Genomic DNA, 21,660 nt, shown 5'->3' on the forward strand with positions numbered 1-21,660 from the left:
ACACACATCTGCACGTTGGGACAAAACAAGAATCGAACACAGTCCTAGGCATGCCAGCCAAGATAAAGAAAATCTAATATTGCAGACTTTACCCCCCCCCCCCCTTAAAAAAAAAGGTTACTGTAGGTTATTTCTCAAGGCTTCTTCTTTGGGTTTGAGCTGCTTTCTCCCATCATCAAATATTAAGAGGGCAACCCGAATGAACGCAAATAAGCCACTTAGCTTCTCAGGATACCTCGAATGGAGTGCATAGATTAGTCTGAACAAAATCACAATCAAGTCTGTCCAAGAGTTATGGGACATTACAACCTGATCCTCAAGGATGACACATGGCGAGTTTCAAGTGGAATTCCTGCAGGCGCCTCTCCCTCACTGACCACTGCCATCAGAGCCACGGGTCCCTCCTGAAAACAGAATGTGTGTGTGTGTAATTGTTCAAATAAAATAGAGTAGTAATGGAAGAGAAACCGGATTCCACCACCACTGCCAGAGTTGTACATATCAAATATAATAACAGGCAAGTCAGTAATCGTCAAACATACAAAGTCCTACTTTCATGTACTACGTTGTGACCAATAATTTGGTCCTTTTTAACATAATTGCGCTAAAGGCAGGAAGTAATACACAGTTGTTTTTCATGTTTATATTTTGCAACACATAATGAAGTGCTGTGAGCCGTGCGTTAAGGAAAAGAACACAAAAACACCTCGCAATCTCTGAATATCTCTGATGAATCTGCTTTTAGGTACAGTGCTAGGCCAGCCAGGGCTGTTCGCTCTGCATTTATGTTTTTGTCCTCTTAGACAAAACAGACACTATCGTTTAGTGTCCGCTTTGACACATCTAGCCCCAACACCTCCAAAAAACAGAAATAAAATAAAGCGATAAAACAGAAATAGAGCTCTAGCAGCAGATATTTATATTTGTGTCGTGCAAAACAGAAAGAAAATTGTACATTTTTATTTGCTATCTGATGAAATTCAGATGAAAGCTGCATGGAAGAGTATTCAAGATTGTCAAACTGTTTTTTTTCCCCCCCAAACAAATAAAGATACCATAATAAATGACCTTTAGCTTCCATCCAGATCAGCTTGTGAGCTAGCAGTTCAGCAAAAGTTCATTCAGTTCTACCCAGTAGTCGGCGTTCCTTTACAGAATATTAACAACAATAAAGTCATTTTTTAAACATGCTATTCTCTTCTTTTGCTACTCTGAACCACTTAAAAGAGAATTGAGAGTATGCAAGCAAAAGTCAATAAATATAGTCCAACAAACTGACAAGCTAAAGTATGAGTCAAGAAATAATTACCTCGCATAGAAGTCCAACCTTTATTGGTGTCCTCAGTTGGTAGATAAATTCTTTCCAAAGGAAGCGTGCAAAGCAAACTGCAGTGAACAGGTCCGAGTGCAAAATGGCACCACCTGGTCACGTACAAGTGCTCACTCCCTCTGTCTGTGCAACAATACTAAAAGAGTATTTACTTAGCCGTAAACTGCCCCCGAGAAATACACACACACTAGCAGGGGTGGGGCGGGGTCACAATCTGACTTTTCATCTTAGGGCGCCAAAAGGGGTAGCATCTCATTTACGAGATAATGCCATTTTATTTGCCATTGGTCTACTATCTCAGAGTGTACCTCTATCTCATGCAGTGATTTGCATTTGCTAGCTAACAAACAAACAGAGTAATCAATTTTCACTAACAGCCGACACCATTTTGCAGACTATGATTGATTGACCCATTAATTCAAATCCTTTCTAAAAAGCACAATGACAAAAGTCTCTAAGCAAATAAAAAAATCTCCTAGTTCTTCTCAAAAGCTAAACATGCTTTTTACTTAGGTTTTCTCCTGAATGTGTTGAGCAAGGTTCTGGGTATGTGTGGAATTAGTTTTATGGCACCATTACTGTGAATGGTATGGCAAACTATGGTGTGAAAGTAATGATTTTGATTGAAATTGACTGTAAAAATCAAATTGTCATGACAGCTTTGTTTCAAATATGCATTAAAATCAATTGTAAATGTATTTTTTTTTCTTAATTTAGCTAGTATAAATAAATTAAGGCAGACTATCAAGGGACCTTCGGATCTGTATCCTCACGAGTCAATTGCGGCCCATGGGGAATTTTCACAGTTCTCCAGATGGGCCACTCCAGGTCTGGTTTGAAGCCTCTTTTTTGAATATGTTTTCTCTAGTTCTATCAGACCAACTCCTGTTTGTTCTGAGGGGACTTTAGTTGAATTCACTGCCACTTTACAGCGCTTGTATCTCAAGGTTTTCCTCATGTCAAAGCCAAAAAATGGCTTAACGTCAGAAGCCAGGTCACTCGTCACTCAATCTATACGATCTGGTATCATCAATTACATTACTTCATGTATTTTGAGTAACTTTTTTTACACAGTGACACTACAGGTCAATAAACTGTCCATGAATTGGAGCAGCTCTTTACACTGTAGCTTGATGACTCAAAATTAAAGCAAGCCTCTAGATTTTTTCTTATTTTTTCTTATTAAGGTTATTATTATGATACTTATTTATTTTTACAAATTTCTCAGTTAAAGTGACAAGACACATACTGTAACATGATGTTGATTTAAGCATGAATTTATTTGCTGTATTACAAATTCACACGTCTGCTCTCCGTTAAAGTGGGTGTTAGTGCTGTTCTTTCAATTACTCTGAGTTCATAATTTAATTGACTGACTGACTATGCACAAGTTAGAAAACACAGCTCATCTGACTTATAAAAGAGTAATTCAAAAGAGACTGACGATTCAATATCACAACATGGTGGAGATGTTTTCTCCAGTGCTTCGCTTCATTTGCTTTACTGCTAAAGAGGATATGGCCTTTGTAGTAATTATTTGTGTGTAATTGCAAATCACAAACGGTACTGATAACTAATACGTTATGAGGACGCTTCCAAGGCCCTATCAATCTGTGCTCTAATGTCAGAAAATTACACAGTGTTCATGTTTGTACAAGTGCAACCTTGCATGAGCATATTAATGCTTATCAGTAATATAAATGTAAAGTAATTACTATTTACTAATTACTCTGGGGGTTCTCCCGCCTCTCGCCCAAAGTCAACTGGGATAGGCTCCTGCTCACACCTGATAAGCACAGGCAGTACAGAAAAAGCATGGGTGGATGCAAGACCAGCAAAAAAAGAGCAGAGAATATCAAATGCATGAGTATAAACAGCAAAGTCAAAAGTCTTCCTAATCTGAATGTTGTCTTGGTGTTTCTCCTTTTCACAGCATCAAGATGATAAGACACCCTTATAAGAGTGAAGACTTTTGTGTAATTATCTGCTGATGGCACTTGACCTGTCAACTCCGCTTCAAGTGCCTTTCAGTGCATATAGGCACTTACACACGTGCCAACACGCAAGAGCACACTTGAGAACAGCGGGAACCAAAGAGACACACAGCGCTCACAAACAGACAAAACACACATCGTAGCAAAAGTTATCTCTAAATACTCTACAGACAAACATACACGGGAAGACTAATCAACACACAGGTAAACAACAATGAAAAAAAACCAAAAACCAAAACTGGTGACACATGCACACAAACACACATAGACCGCAGCGCATCCCCGCCACTTTGTCTGCTTCTGTGGCTAATCTGTGCATTTTATTATCCAGGAGATAGTGGAAGTGTCATCCATGAAGAAGACAAGTTAGGGGAGGGAAAACAAGAGAGTGACGGAGAGGCAGTCGTGTGTTAACTGCATTTTAAGACCAAGTGAATTTATTGCAGAAACTTTTATGAGGCTACAGGAGGCGTGATAACTGCTTTACCTGAACTGTGCAAAAAAAAGTGACAAAGCAAGGAGTGTTACAAAAGAATAAAAGGGTTCAGCAGACACTGAGCTGGGGAGAATGCATTGGTGAAGGTGCAAAAGAAAAAGTGAAAGCAGACTGAATGCTAATAAATCGAGTTAAAGTGGATGTCAACAAAAATCTTTGCAATAATATGTTGTAAAGCCCTTACTAGTCAAAACAGGCCGTTCGGATTAATATTGCGTTTGTGGAATATGAGTTGAACAGTAAAAAGCCACCCGTTTTTGTCCATGTAAGGGGGCGGCCATTTTGTCACTTGCTGTCAACTTAAAATGACATCACTGTTGCTCAGGGCTCAGGTAACGACCAATCGGGCCCATCTGTTTTCTGAAGCTGAGCCCTGGGTAACTGTGATGTTATTTTAAGTCGACAGGAGTGACAAAATGGCTGCCCCCTGAGATGGCTAAAAACATGTGGATTTTACTGCTTAACTCATATTCCACAAACGCTATACTAAACTATACTTAGTAATTTCCGCACCCTTTGCAAATGGTCAACCTCTTGTACCTCAGTGAGGTCAAAAAACATGTCGTACCATAAAAGTCACCCTGTTGTAGTTTTCATGTTTTGGCTGGTAGTGACGCTTAATATTGAATTCCTTGAAAAAGCAACAATCTCTTAGCGAACTAGACAGTTGTTTTGTATTTCTGTGAAAAAATATGACAATTTCCACACCCCCTGGAAGCAACAGCCCTCTCTGTCAACTTTCGTTTTCTTCACTACAGTCTCTATTTTAGAAATGGGCTGGAAAGGGTCACACAAAAGGTCATGAAGCAAGGTGTTCACTCTGACACCGAACACGACTTTGATATGGGGTGTATGGAGAGGCAGAGCATGCTCGGTGCCCATTTCCGAAACCACCCGAGAGGGAATCCATCTGGTGGTCAAATATAAAATATATGTTTTTATGCGTATTATGCCCTGTGGTCAACACTATTGATTAATTCTATGCCAGAGGCTGCGGGCTGGGAGAAATTTGAACACGGGCCACATTTGGCCCACGGGCCGCAATTTGGACACAGCTGGGATTCACAGTCGCCTCCCCAAACACTGTGGATGGGCGACCAAGGCAGGATAAGAGTAGGGACTGGGTTGGACAGATTGGACCTTCTTATGCATCTCGCAGAGAAGGGCTCCACGGCTATGTCTTGATCTTCCTGGCATATATTAAATAGTTCAACTGAGAATATCGTTGCTGTCCTCTGAAAAACACTTTTTTTTTCAATTTTATGTTCTACGTGAATGGTGTTTCAGCGTTACAAACATTGCATTAACATGAAAATGTATTTTTTTTTCCAAAATTGGACATAAGTGTTTTTTACAGGACAGTGACGATATGAAGTCTTCTGGTAGTTACTGTTAGCTTAGTGAGCATTAAGGGCTCTACACACCAATCCAACGTCGGCCATCATGGCCAACTATCGCATCGGCCTAGAAGTCGGCACGTCGGACTGGAAAATGACGGAAGAACACACTGCAAAAGCCGACGGAAGACGCCAACTACTCAGGATCTTCTATGCATGCATGAGAAGTAGTAAATCAGAGTTAGTATATTTACCAAGCAATTACGAACGCTTTCTGTATGAAAATAAACTCAAATATAAAAATAAATCCTACCTGGTATAACCAGCTGTGTCTCAATAGCTTCCCATAGGTTGCCTTGCATCACTCTATCGGCGTATCCTTTGACAATGATGTCGAACAACGGCTGTCTTTTTTGTTTCAGACAGCCATTATGTCCATAGAGAAGATGTGAAAAATGAGCGAAATTGATTTAGTTCTTGAGGAATAGCTTCACTTTTCACCGTTTGTCCGCATTTGCCACTTACCATTATCGTCCAGTGCACTGATTTGCTAGATTCTAGGCCCTAACAACAGTCATTCACAGTGATCATTTGTCCAGACAGCTTGACCCGATTCTACATGTTTAATCGACCGAACACGCCCCAACAACGGCTCTGACTTTACGACGTTGCACGCTACACCAAACAGACGGTGTGCACCGACTTTCAGACAGCTGAAGTCGGATTGATGTGTAGAGGCCTTTAAAGATAAAAGAACCGTGAACAGGTTCTCCCACAACTTTTCAGGGTGACAAAATGTTTAGGAGTAAACGGGCACCACGGGCATTTGTCCGGTATACCTGATATGCTAATATGCTACATTTCATGCTAATGTGCTATGAAATGTTTACAGTTGCAGTTGAATCTTAAAAAAAGGTATAGTTTCTGTGTTATCTAAAACTTTATAGTATTCTCACTTAAATGCATAATTGTCATAAGCCTAGTTCATGTTTTGATCCGCAATCGGTGAGATAAATTGTTAAGTTAAAGTAACTTTCCTGTATTTGTGGGCTTTACGATGACAATTGAAGTCATGTCATAGTTGTGGCTCTTGCCAACAACTTGAGTTGTACCCTGGCATGTTGCCATTCACATTTTACCAATTCAAAGTTGAATCTTCATGTAATAATCATGATGCATGTTTCATGAGGTGCTTAGCACTCTGCATCATTGCACAACAAAAACAAAAAAAAGCCCTTTTATTTTAAAATAAAAAATCACACTGACTTGAAAATTCAGGTTTTCAAATGTAAACAAAGTCAAATGGAATCTCATATATACCGAGCCAAAGACATTTGACACTTTGTTATGATTTACATTTTTAAGAGTGCATACTAACTATTTGGAATGTACAATATACATTATATTGAAGGTGAATTTTTTTTTTCATGATTTTGTGGCACTTCCTGGAGGCCACAGCATGTTTGCCTACATTGTCTAATGAGCCAGCAGGCTTTGATAAATTCCACGCATTTGCTATAGCGCTTGTTCTCATTAATATTGTCGGTGATAAAGCTGGTGTATGTGGAGAAAACCCATATAAGCGCATGGGGAACATGCAAACTCCATACAAGGCAAGAGCTGAGATTCAAACCCCAAACCTCAGAACTGTGAGGCAGTATATATAAATTGTATTATTTTGAATACTGACTAAACAGATCAGCTAAGAATAAACAGAGGTTAAGCTTTATGCTTAATTGCTTTATTATTAATTCAGGCGGTTTTGGTTTTGTTTAGCTTTGGTCCACATTGTTTGCATATAATGCGTTTGTGTTACAAAGTTATCAGAAGTATGTGCCCAGTATAAGTGGATAGCTTCACAAAATACTCATTAATCAAAGAAATTGGGCAGTTAAGACAGAAGTCAGCTGGGATATACAATGTGAATTTTAGCGCTGACTTCATTTTTACATACTGAGCTATTACATATGGGGCAATGTTCAGCCCAATCAATGGTACCTTTAAGTCTGTTATTCAGAGTTAATTTTGTCCTCTATTTTATTCTGGGGGGAAAAAGACACACTTTTGATTGACCAGTGTTTCTCATGTTCACTATTGCTTAGAAATGCATTACAATGTTTTCATTGTTGGAATCAATGAGGAAATTCCAAACACTTGTTGTTGAATATTTAATTTAGTAGATCATTTTCATTCAGGAAATTCACTACAAAATGTAGTTTAATCTCATTGAATTATCCTGCTCATTGAGATTTACTGTTATGATGGCCAATGATGATTTTATTCAAAAAATGGCATAAAAGGAACAGCACAACAAAGGGGACAGTTTTTACAAATTTATTATATCAATATATAGAGATATTTATGAACAGCTTGATTTCATAGAAACGTGAGTGAGACCATTTTGGCATACAGAACAGATGTAAGTACAGAAGTTGCTAAGGTTTAAACTCCCGCAGCCCTCCCCACCCACTATCCCACCAGTTAATCCCATCTGTCCTCCAAACAGACACGAAACACAGAAAGTCAGAGGGTAAAAGTATACAGGAGCACAAAACAAGGCACCAATAAATTAAAAAGGATAACCCCCTTCCAAATATACACCCACACAACAACAAAATCTATTCAACAGAATTAAATACAGTATGAACATAAACTCTGCAGTCCTGTTAAAAAGCAAACAAATGGAACAGACAACAGGAAAAAGTCAAATAAAAACACTTTGGCAGATTATTAATTTTAGTTACAATCAAGTAGTAAAGAAATCCAGTGTTCTTGTGTACAAATAAATTCATATATTCTACACTTGTTTTTTCCCCCTCCAAGGTTTATGTACATCTTTATTATTTTTATTGTATTTTTTTCCTTTATTTTTTACAGATACATTTAAAACACTATCAAAAAGTTGTATGAAAAAGTATTTACAAGTCACAATTCAAAACCATTAGACTGGATGTCTGGACTACCTCTCTTCCCCCCCTCCTCCTAAGAGCATAATCTTTTTACACAGTGCAGAAGGCTTCTTGAAAAGTTTTTGTGCAACAAACAGCATAAAAAATGTCCACCGTATGGCTGTGGAATGGATGGAGGCCCATTTTGTTCTGTAGACAATGACATAAAAATATTTATCAAAACAGCTGGAAGAGCCAGATGATTGAATAAGGATATTAGCAATTATATCCGTTCCATCAATTCCCCCAATAATGTTGAAATCTATTACTGAGTTATTTTCCATATGTCAGTAGTACTTTGAATTTTGCTCATTTCTGAGCAGCAACTTCATGCCTTGAATTTATTTTTAGAGTATCTGAACAAAGCTCAAATATGGGCAATGTATCATTGACAGGCTGAAAGAATTCATTTTGAGTTTAAATAGAAATGAACACAATAATAATTGATAGCAGTTGGCGAAGAAAATTTACGAAAGGAAAAGTCCCAACTGAGTAAAGAATATATCATGGTCCAAAATGCAGGTGAAGGGGCAGCTTCCCTTGGAGCATCTTCTTGACACCTGTGTTTTTGTTGTTGTTGTTGTTAGGGAGGACTTGGTTTTATCCAGCGTCTTGTTTTTTTGTTTGTTTTTTTTCCTAGTGTGCATCTACCGTGATGGTAGTGATAGCCCTTGCAAAGAAAAGATGTTGATGCTAGGATGAAGACGGGATGGCAAGAGAGATTGGGGGACATGATTTTACAGGAGCATCACAAGCAATAAAACTAGATATGGAGAACATATGTTAAAACCTTGCAGCTGGTGTTGTGTTACTCTTTAGCGCTATGGAGTGCATGCAGTGACGATGTGGAGAAACAAAATGTTAAAGCCGTTAGAAAGCATACTGTGCACCCTGGGTAAACAGTAATTACTGTATCTCTGCTTATGGAGACGTTTGGAAGACCCTGTTTGGAGTGACTACTTTTTAGTGCAAAGACTGACAGGGCAAGCAGCTGGTCAGTTTTGGACAGGCACCAAAAATGAAGACAAAAAATCATCAACAGAAGTAGCTTTCAGAACCATTGAAATGTAAGAATAGAATTCCTTCCTATCAGATGGTTATGTGTGTCAGAGAGTGATAATAACCCGTGCGTGTAAAGGATAGTAGCACCGTTCTTACAATGACTTGACTAAACCTAAATTAATCTGCCAATCCTAGCCAACATGACCCTGTCTTATTTTGTTTGCACTCATTTCACTAACTTCCCCCAGATAGTTAACCAACAAAAAAAAGGAACAGCTGCTATGAATTAATACTTTACATTGACCAGCCACAATATTTTGTCCGCTTGCTCATTATAATGATATCCAATACAATAGCTGCATCAACTAATTTTTCCTTTACAGCCGCAGATTCGCCGGAGAGACGAACGACGAACGAGCGAGTCTTTTCCCCCCCGTATCTTACTACTTTCTTCTTTTTTTGAGACTGCAGCGGATTGCCATCAGTCTCGGCCACACAACAACTCGGACACCAGCGGGCTTCCCCGGCTGTCCGTCAGCTGCTCAACTGCCTTCATCCACCGGGTGACTACACGCAACTATGTCTTCATTGAAAGGCTTTCCCTGCTAGAGGGACGTGTCCGTCAGCTAGAGCAGAGTAATGTGGTAACCGTAGATGTGGCGGACACAACTGTTAGTATGGGTTGTAGCCAAACTGCTAGTCCGGTTAGCATTAGCCCTAAGCGGCCTGCTAATTGCGGTGAGCCTGTTCAGACGCATAACAGATTCAGCCCGTTAGCTAGTCCCATTCCACCTCGGTCTACTGGCTCCCGCACTTTAGTAATAGGTGACTCCATTACCCGTAACATTAAGCTTAAAAATCCAGCCACCGGAATGCGTATTCCTGGGGCCTGAGCACCCGACATTGAAGCTAATCTTAGGTAGCTGACTCGCAAAAGGACTAGAATCCAGCACAGGGCAAACAACACTAGGTACTCCGACATAGTGATACACATCGGCTGCAATGATACTAGGATGAGGCAATCAGAGATAACAAAGTAGAACATAGCTAGGACTTGTGATCTCGCTAGAAAGATGAGTCGGCATCGAGTAATTGTCTCTGGCCCCTTGCCTGCGAGAGGCAATTATGAGAGGTTTAGCAGATTATTCTCGCTTAACCGGCGGCTGGCTAGCTTTTGTAGTGAGCAGGGACTGCAGTTTGTAGATAATTGACCTTCTTCCTAGAGCCGACCGGACCTGCTTAAGGTGGACGGCTCTTCGAAAGCCCTGTTAGTTAATGACTTCATAAGAGACCGTAAACTTATAACATGATTGGGCTTTGCGAGACCTGGTTAAAACCTGATAATTTTTTACCACTAAATGAGGCCTCGCCTCCAAACAAACTTGCACGCCCTCATAAGAAAGGTGGGGGTGTAGCCCTTATTTATGAATCTGATTTCAACCTTAGCCCGCATTCTAGCGATGCCTTTCAAACATTTGAAGTGCTCATTATGCGATCTAGCCTCATTGCCTTTTTTTTCTCGCAGTTATTTAACGTCCCTCCGGCTCGTACGCTGGATTTTTAGATTAGTTCTCTGAGTTTTTGGCTGATTTGGTAACTCATGCAGATAATATAGTGATTATGGGTGACTTTAACATTCATATGAATCTCCTGTCGGAACCACTTACAGCGTCGTTTCAGACAATAATTGATTGTTTTGATTTCACGCGGATAATTGACAAAGCAACGCATAAAAATGGTAATACTTTAGATTTGGTATTAACCCGAGGTTTAGCATTCTCAAATGTAATGGTATTACGGTATACTACTGATATGTGTGACCATTACTTTATAAAATTTGAAGTGCAGGCTCATTACAATCGTACTGACCACAATCAAAGCTTTAGCAGCCGAAATATTAGTTCTTCAACTACCGCTGCGCTGTCTGAGCTACTGCCCCTGGCAACTGCTTCATTTCCGAGCTATATTGGTTCGATTGGGAATCTCACAAATGATTTTAATGCTACTCTGTTAAATGCGCTTGACTCCGTAGCACCATTAAGACCTAAAACAATCATGTAGGAAGCTAGAGCGCAAATGGCGTGCAACTAAACTTGAGGTCTTCTATCAGGCATGGTGTGATATCTTACTAATATACAAAGAAGCACTGGCCTTAGCCAAAACTAATTACTTTTCCAGATTAATTGTTCTAAATAAAAACAATCCAAAATATTTATTTGATACAGTGGCAATGCAAACGCAACAGCTGCCGACCTCCAATAGCTCCTCCCATTCAGCCCATGACTACATGCAATTCTTTACGCAGAAGATTGAGCGCATTCGGGACGAGATTAAGGACACGGCTCTTAAAACCCTATTGCATTCCGCAAATACTGATGCTAGCAGGGGTATTCTGGCTGATAACTGTCTGACAACCCTATCTCTTTTTAAAATAGTATCTCTTGAAAGCCTAACAAAATTAGTTGGTGCGGCAAAACAGACAACTTGCGTGCTCGACCCGCTTCCTGGTAAACTCATCAAAGAATTGCTTACAACCCTAGGACCCTCTTGTCTTAAATATCATTAATTTATCACTCACCTCGGGCACTGTACCAGCAGCTTTTAAGACCGCTGTTATTCCACCTCTGCTTAAGCGGCCAAACCTTGATCCAGAGACCCTCAGTAATTATAGGCCCGTTTATTGCGAAAATTCTCGAAAAAGTTGTAGCGCAACAGCTTAGTGACTATATGGCCGCTAATAATCGATTTGAAATTATTAAGTCAGGATTCAAAGCCAATCACTCTTCTGAGATGGCTCTTGCTAAAGTGACTAATGATCTTCTCTTAGCTATGGACTCCGACACCTCATCAATGCTACTCTTACTTGACCGTAGTGCTGCTTTTGACACGTCGATCATAACATACTATTAGAACACCTTGAAGGATGTGTTGGTATCTCAGGCTCAGCACTCTCTTGGTTTAATTTTTACCTCTCAGAAAGGACGCACCGTGTAATTCATGGCAATGCGACTTCTGAGTTTTGTAAAGTTACATGTGGAGTCCCGCAGGGATCCGTACTAGAACCCCTATTGTTTAGCATCTACATGCTTCCGCTTGGTGATATTATACGTAAATATAACATTAGTTTTCATTGTTATGCTGACGATACCCAATTATAAATGCCGCTCGAGATAACAAACCCGGCTAATTGTTGTAATTTAGAGGTGTGACTTGCCGGGAATAAACAATGGAAGTCTCTCAATGTTTTGCTTTTTAACTCCGATAAAACCGAGATGTTGATGCTCGTCATCGGCACTTATTGAAGAACACCACTCTGAGGCTCGATAAATGTACTATTACCCAAAGTGATTCAACAAAAAATCTTGGCGTTATATTCGACCCAATTTGAATGTTCTTGTCTTGCCACTCGTTCATCCCTTTGCCTTCTCTCTAATTCAAATCAAATCATTATCCCTCGATGTCTGTGAGGGCTTACTCATCTTTTCTTACAACACATAACGCTAAAAGGGAGTGAGCAAGAGTTCTGTTTCAACAGCAGCTAAATGGAAAAAAATAATTCTCTGGGAATAAATATCAGACTATGAAACAAAAAGCTGGTTGTAGCGTACTTCTTTTTACTAGGCCTCCTTTTCTCTCATGTATCTTAAATTGATTTGAACCCCTCTAATATTATTATTCTAATTTCGCTCTCAGAATGCAAAAGCAAATTATATATCTAAGAGGGCTGTGTCTTTTACTACATTTTCTTAAGTTGCATGAGGCCATAAACTGTCCAAATTCGTTGGCAGCGTCCTCCAAAGGACCCCTGGGTCCTTCGAAGGCTCCTCCGCATGTAGCATCCGTGGACTGCATAAAACATTGGCGAATTTGGATAGGCCTTTGTAATTGGAGCTCAGCTGCACGTGCGTCCGCTGGGAGCGGAAACGGGAATGCAGAGTCTTTCACTCACTCATGAATGTTTGCGAACGACCAATCAGCAGAATGCGTGAGGCTGGGGCGGAACCTTACTAGAGGTACAGCCATGCTATTGGTGTTCACCAACAAGTCAGCAGAGAAGAAGAGTGGCATAGAAGACGAGCGGGGCAATGTAGAATACAAGTGTGCAACGACGAATTCGGTCTTTGTAAGTTGCAGCTTACAAATTTGGACACAGCCATAGTGTGTATACACACACACCGTCACACCCCTACCCACGTGTATAAAATAAATTCAATGTATGTGGATTTTTCAACATCAGCATTTTCCTTGTGGTTCTATTGAACATTAATAAAGCACATGGATCTTTAGTTATCAAATTCATTCCATGTGTTCTTTGCCTCTTCGAGGGTGAACTTAGGTACTGAGCTACAGTAGATGCATCTTTTGGGCTTTAGAAAACATAACATCTTTCACCAACATTCATTTTAATGCAGTGGTACCTCTACTTACGAAATTAATTGGTTCTGGTAGAAATTTCTTAAGTAGAACATTTTGTAAGTAGAGACGCGTTTTCCATCTAAATGCCCTAATCCGTTCCAAGCCCCCCAATATTCAGACATAAATGTTTTATAAAGCATACAAATGCATCAAAACATGTAACAAGTACAAACATTTTACAATTAGATTATTGCACAAGAAATGAGACTTGTGCATAATGTAAAAAACAAAGAATAGAGTAAGGAATAAAAATGATGGTCGTTTACCTTTTAATTGCTGTCCTCATCGCTTTTTGCCCTCTTTGGTTCATGTTCTCTCTCAGAAGCGTTTTTTGCCTGGCGTTTTGTAAAGAACTGATTTAATAACGTGGCGACTGTTGATACTTAAAACGGTCATATTCTTTGGCGAGATGAACTAAACGCATCCCTTTTTCATACCTTTCTATTATCTCTTGCTTTGTTTGTATGGACAAAAAAACCGAGTTTCTACTTTTTAACTTTTTCTCCTTTCTAATTCATGTAAAACTATCGGCACACCTCATGGCCCGAGGGGCGAATGACGAGGACGCTGCATAGGCATATTGATCACATATATATCTATCTATCTGTCTATCTACACACATAGACACATACGGTAGAGGTCCCTCTTAGCCGATGGGATGCCAGGAAGATGCTAGGTAATAGGCAATGGCAGAGCAGCTTTGAGTATGTTGCGTTCAGGAAACTCGGGAGCAGCCCATACTACAAGTAGCAGCCCATACTTTTACCTTTCACATCCTGAAATTATTTCGTAACAAGAGGCAATATTTTCCTGTTGGTGCGTTTCGTAACCTGAATATTTCGTATGAAGAGACGTTCATAAGTAGAGGTACCACTGTAATATGGTCTTCATTCATTCTTGCTATCACGTTTGAAATTGTGAGATCAGAATTTGATATAATTGTTTATCCAAAACTGGCCCATGCTGTCATCTGCCCTCGGGCTCTAACCAACCAATTTCAATCGGAGCAGCGGAGACAAGCAAACAAAGTCTACAACATTCTGCGAGAGAATAAACAAACAAGCCCAAGTTCATTGTAACCAGTGTGCATAAGTCTGATGCCAACACACAGGATTAATCATAATGCTCTTTTCTGCCTTGCTGCTTTTTGGCTTGAGGCTCAACCTTCTGGTGGCATGAATCCTAATTTTTCCAATGAAAGAAAAAAAAAAAAAGAATTTCTTACTCTTCCACCCTCAAATCTCTTCCAAATGGTCCCCAACCCCACCTCAAGTATCTCACATCCCCAACACCTCGCACACACGCATCCTCGCATTCGTAGGCTAATTTCTCTTGCTATATTTAGATTTAGTACCTCACTACAGAGTGTGAAGGGGCAGACGTGAAGGGCTGAAGAGTGAAAAGGATAAATATATAAAATGATGTTTTTGCAAGTATCTCCCAAGGGGAATACGTCTGTGCCAAACACTGTCGTCTTTTGAATTGATGAAGTGTATGTAGTGTGTTGAGTAAATATAATATATTATAAGTCTGTCTTGTGCTGTGCAGTGGGAGATACTGCTAACATATTTACACACAGTAAACATTCATTTGCTCTGGCACTGATGACAGCTCAATGAGGTTAGTTTGACAAAAACCAAAGAGCAGTACAGTGAGTAAATGTTCACTAGGACTATCTGGACGTGGTGAGAGAGAAGAAATGAATAGAGCATAGGCGACTACGCACTAGAATTAAATGTACTAGCAGCTACTGGTAGTAGTACTGATACTACAGTGAGAGCACTATAAGAGAAAGTCGGGATATATTGGTTGTATGAATGATCCCTGCTCCTTAAAAGGGAGGCAAAAGGAGCAGTGTTTCCTCTGCACCAAGCCAGGCCTCATTGTGGAGGTTTGGATGTGGAGGGAGGAGGGGCCAAGGTGGGAATGAAGGAAGAGGCTGCATCCCTCCTTCAGGGATAGCCATCGTCCTCCAGACTGAGTGCCACTCGCTGAAAACAGCAGACAAAAAATGTTACCAAGGTAAAATAAATAAATAAATAAAAACATCAGACAGTAGTGTGATGGACAAAACACAACAACCCAAAATAGTTGAAGGAAAACAAAGAGAAAAAGGCTTCAGCTATCTGTTTATCATTTTCAACTCCCCCTCCTCCACTTGACCTCCTCGTCTTTTCCCTTTTCTGGCTCTTTGAGGAATGCAGGCTGCATGCCTTTGGCTGCAAATTCTTGGCCCACAAAAAGACAGCCCGATCTCTCTCTGGCTCTCTGAGATGCCACATGAGAGGAGGACAAGCTAAATAACAAAATTGTTCCTCCTCGCCGAAAAATATTTTTCAACACATACAAAAAAAACCTAACTAATTTGCACACTCATCATGCCATCATATTCCAAATGATTTGCCTGTGTCGGAACGACACCTAAAAAAAAAAAAATCAGTGTTGCCATGCCAACTGATCAAAGCGCTTATCTCCCATCCCCCACGTTCCTTTTTGGCTGCCCTTCACTGCATGCTCTGCTACTCTGACAACACCACATGATATGGGGGGAATGTCCTGAACAGCGACGTCTGTCTCCACCTTTTCTGTTTTCCTTTAAGAGGTTACAATGAAACTCACAGCTGCTGTTGAGTCTTAATTTGTACAAGTCTGGTGTGGTCTCAAGCCACAACACTGCACCTGCCCCAGTGGCATCACAAGGACAATACATTGCTCCCAGAAAATAAAACTTAACTCCAAGATCTTTTTTTGGGGGGGGAAGAGGGATTTTTCATTTCTAATTTATGCTCCCCATTTAATTCGAGTAAGAGATAAAGTTTACATGAAAGTATTTAAAATAAACATCCTGTGCTAAAATCCTGTGCCGTCCTGTCAGCTGTTTTGTGACATGTAAAATTAATCAAACTTATCTTCTCTTATCAAGTTGCCAGCACTGCATAGCCAAGGGGTCTTTAGTGGCATTAACACTTCTTGCAAGCTTTTACATGTAAAAAAGCTTTATATTGCTTAATGTGTCTATTCTCATGACCACTTCAACCTTTGAAAATATCAAAACAATCGCCACAATATTTTGGATTTTATGCGCGTTAAGCCTTCTCTACCATAGACGTTCACTATAGAGAACAAGTTTAACGTTGTTTAATGTTGGAAAACTACAACCAATGTTTGGCAAAGTTTATGTGGACATATTTACCTATGCCCACAACAGTCTCTGAAAATATCAAAAAGATGGCCTTAACATTTTGTATTTTATGGACATTAAGTATTTCCCTCATTAAGTGACATTAAAGCTAGAGTGAGCACCTATAGAGAGGAATACGTTATCGCCTTTGTGTATCTATATGTGGAGTAAAACTTTGGAATAGACTGAATACTGACCCAGCCCAAACATACACTAGTTCAAAAAGAAATATAAAATAATAATTTTTTGAGATATACTGAGATGAAGAGCGACCCGATAATGAGTTGTAGAAATACTGGTTAAATTATTGGAAATACTGTCTAATCATTATTTGTATTATTATTACAATTATTGTTCTGTGTCATTATGTAAAACTCAAGTGCCTTTATTACGAATAACAGGTGTATCAATCCTTTTTATTAATAGATTGCTATATAATCCATTAGTGTCCTATGCTTAACAGCATTTAAAAATACAGTAGTCATTAGTGGATATGGAAGTCTATTGCCTGTAGTGTACATTGTATATTATTGCATATTATATCTTATGTTATGGAACTAGTGGACAATTGTAAATAATTTGTGATATTTTGATGATGAAATGGAGATAAAGGGTAGTAACATAAAAGCTTATACTTCTTCCTACTCCTTTTCTAACATGTAATCTGTGTCTAAAATGCTACCAATGGGTCGACCACTGTCTTACTCCTTCTCTTGTAACTCTCATTTAATTTGTTGTGTTTGTTCAAATTTTTTTGGTGTGGGTGTTTTCCTCCCGTCTTTTTTTTTTAAATGTTCGAAAAAAAAAAACATGTTTGTGACTCACACTCGCGAACCTTCGCCGCGCAGTGAGCTCATAAAATCCAAAATATTGGGGCAATTGTTCTGATATTTTCACAGGCTGATGTGGTAGAGATGTGCAAATGAATTTTGGTTACGATAGTTCGTAGTTTTCTAACATAAGCAACGTCAAGCTTTTTTACATGAAGCATTTCAGACTGTCCCAAATTCTCATCATGCTAGTCCTGTCTGATGAGGATCCCAGTTTGCTCCTGAACTAAAACCAGCAGCTTCTTAAAACAGGTGATATGAAAGTGTATGATATTTTTTAAATACCCAAATATATGATATTTATTAAATACCAAAATATATTATATTTTTTAAATAAGGTAGGGCTTTGACAATAAGGAGATTATTATGTCTTTCTGAAGAAACACTTAAATAACTAGAAGAATCACAAAGTACAATAATTGAGATACAGTATGATGGCAAAGGATATGTAATTGATAAAATGTGTATGATCATGGTGACGAGAGGAATGGTACAATGGTGTAGGGCTTCAAGTGTTCGGCGTTTTCGGTGACTACTGCAAAAATACAATGTGTGCGTATGTTGGTATGTGTGCGGTATGTGCATGCCTGCTTCTTTTTCCCCAACAAGGAGGCTTTTCTGATTCCTATGCCTCCTTTTAACAATTCCTCCTCGGAAGGTTCATTTCTCATTTGCCACTGGAGAGCATCGGCGCCCCTGAGTACCAGTGGGAGTTGCTGTCGCTGACGCCGCTCCCTAGAGGAAGTGCTATGAATGGCTGACTGCGGCTGCCACTCACTGCTGGGTATACGTGACCGATGGACTCGCTGTGACGGCCGATATGGATTTCGTCGTCGTCGTCCTCGGTGGTCTTGCGGTAAACGGGGTTGTCGAAGTTCATGCTCTTGGTGTTCTTGCGCCGCCAGTTGCGCCACACCAGGTAGGCGCCGGTGCAAAGTAGCCCGATGACCACTGTGGCAAGGATAGGGACTGCATGTGTTTAACACACACACACACAAACACACGCACACAACAACAACACACGGCGGGAGCGTTAACACAGCCCAGGGGACACAGAGCGGCACTGTAAGCACTTACACATAAACACACTTTCTTCTACTGAGGGCTCATCATTTTCTTTCTCATTTCAAGACAAGAGCTTATTTAGTGCAATATCATTTTCTCTTAGAAGTCAAGACATTTTCAATTAAATAAGGAATATATTATCACAATCAAAACGTTGTGTTCGACATTATCAATGGAATGAATAATCATGTTTAAAATGACATCAGAATTCTTAATACTGACTGACAGGAATGGGAAATCCAGGTCCAGAAAGTAAAAACCCTGTCACAGTTTGGTTTTAGCCGCAGATGCTTCTATTCAACCGGCAGATGAACAAGATCAGTTGATTAGAAGTACCTGTGGCTCAAGACAAACTGTGGCAGGGTTTTTACTTTGTGGACCTGAATTTCCCACATCTGCTTACTGATCATTTCAAACTCCGAAAGCAACTAATTCTTATTCAATATACGCACGAAACATATTGTCGCGAGAGGCTAGTTTGGGTAGTCATGCTGAACAGCCATAGCCTAATTATTTGCAAAAGAGGACCTCAACCCTCTGCCTGTAAGCAAATGTAAAAGTTGACAGAACATATGTTGAAAACAATGAGCCTTCATTTTGCATAACAGTACATTCATCTTCAGCCAAAATGTTAAATTAGAAACACAGACTTATGAATGCAGAGCTGCCATTTGCATCGATGAACGCATGCATCTCTCTCTCTCTCTCTCTCCCCCTCTCCCTGTTTTATATATATATATATATATATATATATATATATATATATATATATATATATATATATATATATATATATATATATATATATATATATGTGTGTGTGTGTGTGTGTATATATTATACAGCATGTTTTCAATAACTTATTTCTTTGATGAGCAATTTTGCTAATCAGTGACTTCATGCATCCTTCTACTTAAATGTGCTACTTTCATGATATGATATCACTGTAGCGTGAACTTTTTACATTTTACATAAGTATCACCTGAAAGCCAAATATCCATACATTTTTGTGAGTCGTGTATATGTGTGTGTGTGTTCACAAAAAATACTAGCAGAGCAATCACCATATAACACAAATTGGATGCGCACGCTCGCACATTTGTTTGCTGCATTGTTCCGCCGGAGAAAATGGACTCTATCGTGCTGTTTCTTTTTTTTTTTTTTTTACTCCCCACCAAGCCCTATGTTTTTAGTTTCTACTTTTTCAGACTCTTCTGAATTTTACAAGCAGTACACAGTACAGTAGAGTGCATCCGATGTTAACGCACAAACAGCGTGCATAATTATATGGGACTGAATGAATGAATGAATTTCTCTGAGCCTAAATCCACCAAATCCCCCCGACCACCACAATGAAATCCTATCAAGGTTACCTTGTAATGTGCTACCTTTACGTGGTGTTCATGAGTCTTATGTAGGATTCATAATAGTGTTTGCAAGTGTAATGAAAGCAGAATGAGTGGCAGTCATCTTGTTGGAGGTTTTATGATAAGATGAATCTGTTTTTCCCAATTTTGGTCACTACCCTACAGTAATTTTGGCTAATGCATAAATACATGTTTGTACATGCATGTTCTGTATAACAAATAGTCAAAAAGGTGTGAAACTCTACAGCGCTCTTTGTTCCTCTTTATGCTCACTGGGTTAAAACATCTCCTTTTATCTGATGCTGAATATTTCAGTGCAATTACAGCGCACCGTAAATGACAGAATTTGGCTAAGTACTGATTATAATAGTTGAGTTGATTCCCCTTGAGAAGAAGTGGGTGGGCGCGGTTCATTAGTGAATGGAAGCACAGAATCCGGCCCTTGTAGACCTGTGACAATAATAATGCTTCAAATTTGCCAAAAATGTAGAATGAGCGGATTTACTGCCTCGATGAATAGCAGGAGGGTAAAATGAGCAATGGATGGACCGGGGTTAATAATCTTGGGGCTTGTTATAATGAGCTGAGCCGATATCTCAATTGTAGAGAGGGCAAAAATAGCAGTACAATGTTTGAGAACCGCCATTGTGCTCAATATTAGGGATGAAAGAGATCTCAGGCATATGCTGATCCTTTAAGGCCATTTACACGTATAGCTGAGTTTTTGTTTTGCCATAATTAAGTTACATTTTCCTTTTAATCCCATTTTGTAGAATGGGTCATTCCTGGCTATTAGTGCCTCTTCCGTCACCATGAAAAGACTTTGAATATGTTGCTTGAAATCAATCAATTGCTTTTGACTATTTTTTAAAAAAATGATATATTGTAGTCTTAATAATTAGATGGACACAAAATAATGCCTGTAGAGTTGTAAAGGAGTGAAAGCATTAATATTTTTTTTTAAATTGTGTTAGTGCAAATGTCTGTTATTAGTTTTAAGATTCTGATTTAAATGGGGGGGAGCACGGTGACTGACTGGTTAGCACGTCCACCTCAGAGTTTGGGGGTCGTGGGTTCGATCCCGGCTCCAGCCTCCCTGTGTGGAGTTTGCATGTTCTCCCCGTGCCTGCGGGGGATTTCTCCGGGTACTCCGGTTTCCTCCCACATTCCAAAAACATGCATGGTAAGTTGATTGGACACTCTAAATTGCCCCTAGGTGTGATTGTGAGTGCGGATGTTTGTTTGTCTCTGTGTGCCCTGCGATTGGCTGGCAACCAATTCAGGATGTCCCCCGCCTACTCCCCAAAGACAGTTGGGATAGGCTCCAGCGTGCCCGCGACCCTTGTGAGGAGAAGCGGAATAGATAAAGGATGGGTGGATGCATTTAATTGGGTGCAAATGTGGTCCTTTGCAATAAAGACAAGAACAGAGTAGCGCAGTTTGTGTCCGAACCACGGTCAAATAATGTTCCAATTTTCTGATTGCATTGGCAGTTGCTTCAGTTGACCTGAATTTCTTTAGCGCCATCACTTTCTTCACATGCAGTAAATGTGCTAACTTAATTTATAAAAACATCTCTATTTTCTCTTATTTTTTTCAGGTGAGACAAACAATATTACTGCTTCTTAGTGAAGTTGTTTTTTCTGTGTTCTACCTTAGGACAGAGAAATTAATGGTGATCTGATACGTTTCCA

General features: G+C 39.6%; 1 protein-coding gene across 3 annotated transcripts in view; it reads right to left on the reverse strand.

The window, feature by feature from the left end:
* Positions 1 to 7,477: 7,477 nt before the first annotated feature.
* The window catches only part of lrp8 (low density lipoprotein receptor-related protein 8, apolipoprotein e receptor), a 204,428-nt gene continuing 190,245 nt past the window's right edge, over positions 7,478 to 21,660 (reverse strand). The window contains exons 18-19 of one of the 3 annotated variants that reach the window (XM_086046437.1): positions 18,313 to 18,503; positions 7,478 to 15,514 (exon numbers count right to left, since the gene is read on the reverse strand). In XM_086046437.1, coding sequence (XP_085902563.1) covers positions 15,476 to 15,514; positions 18,313 to 18,503 — 230 coding nt within the window. In that variant the 3' untranslated portion in view covers positions 7,478 to 15,475. Of the gene's footprint in view, positions 18,504 to 21,660 lie in introns of all 3 variants that reach the window. The other 2 variants (XM_086046436.1, XM_086046435.1) reach the window with 2 other exon arrangements.

Source organism: Filicampus tigris, chromosome 12 (genome assembly GCF_054856515.1).
Source record: "Filicampus tigris isolate MCC_2025a chromosome 12, RoL_Ftig_1.0, whole genome shotgun sequence".
Lineage (NCBI taxonomy): Eukaryota > Metazoa > Chordata > Actinopteri > Syngnathiformes > Syngnathidae > Filicampus > Filicampus tigris.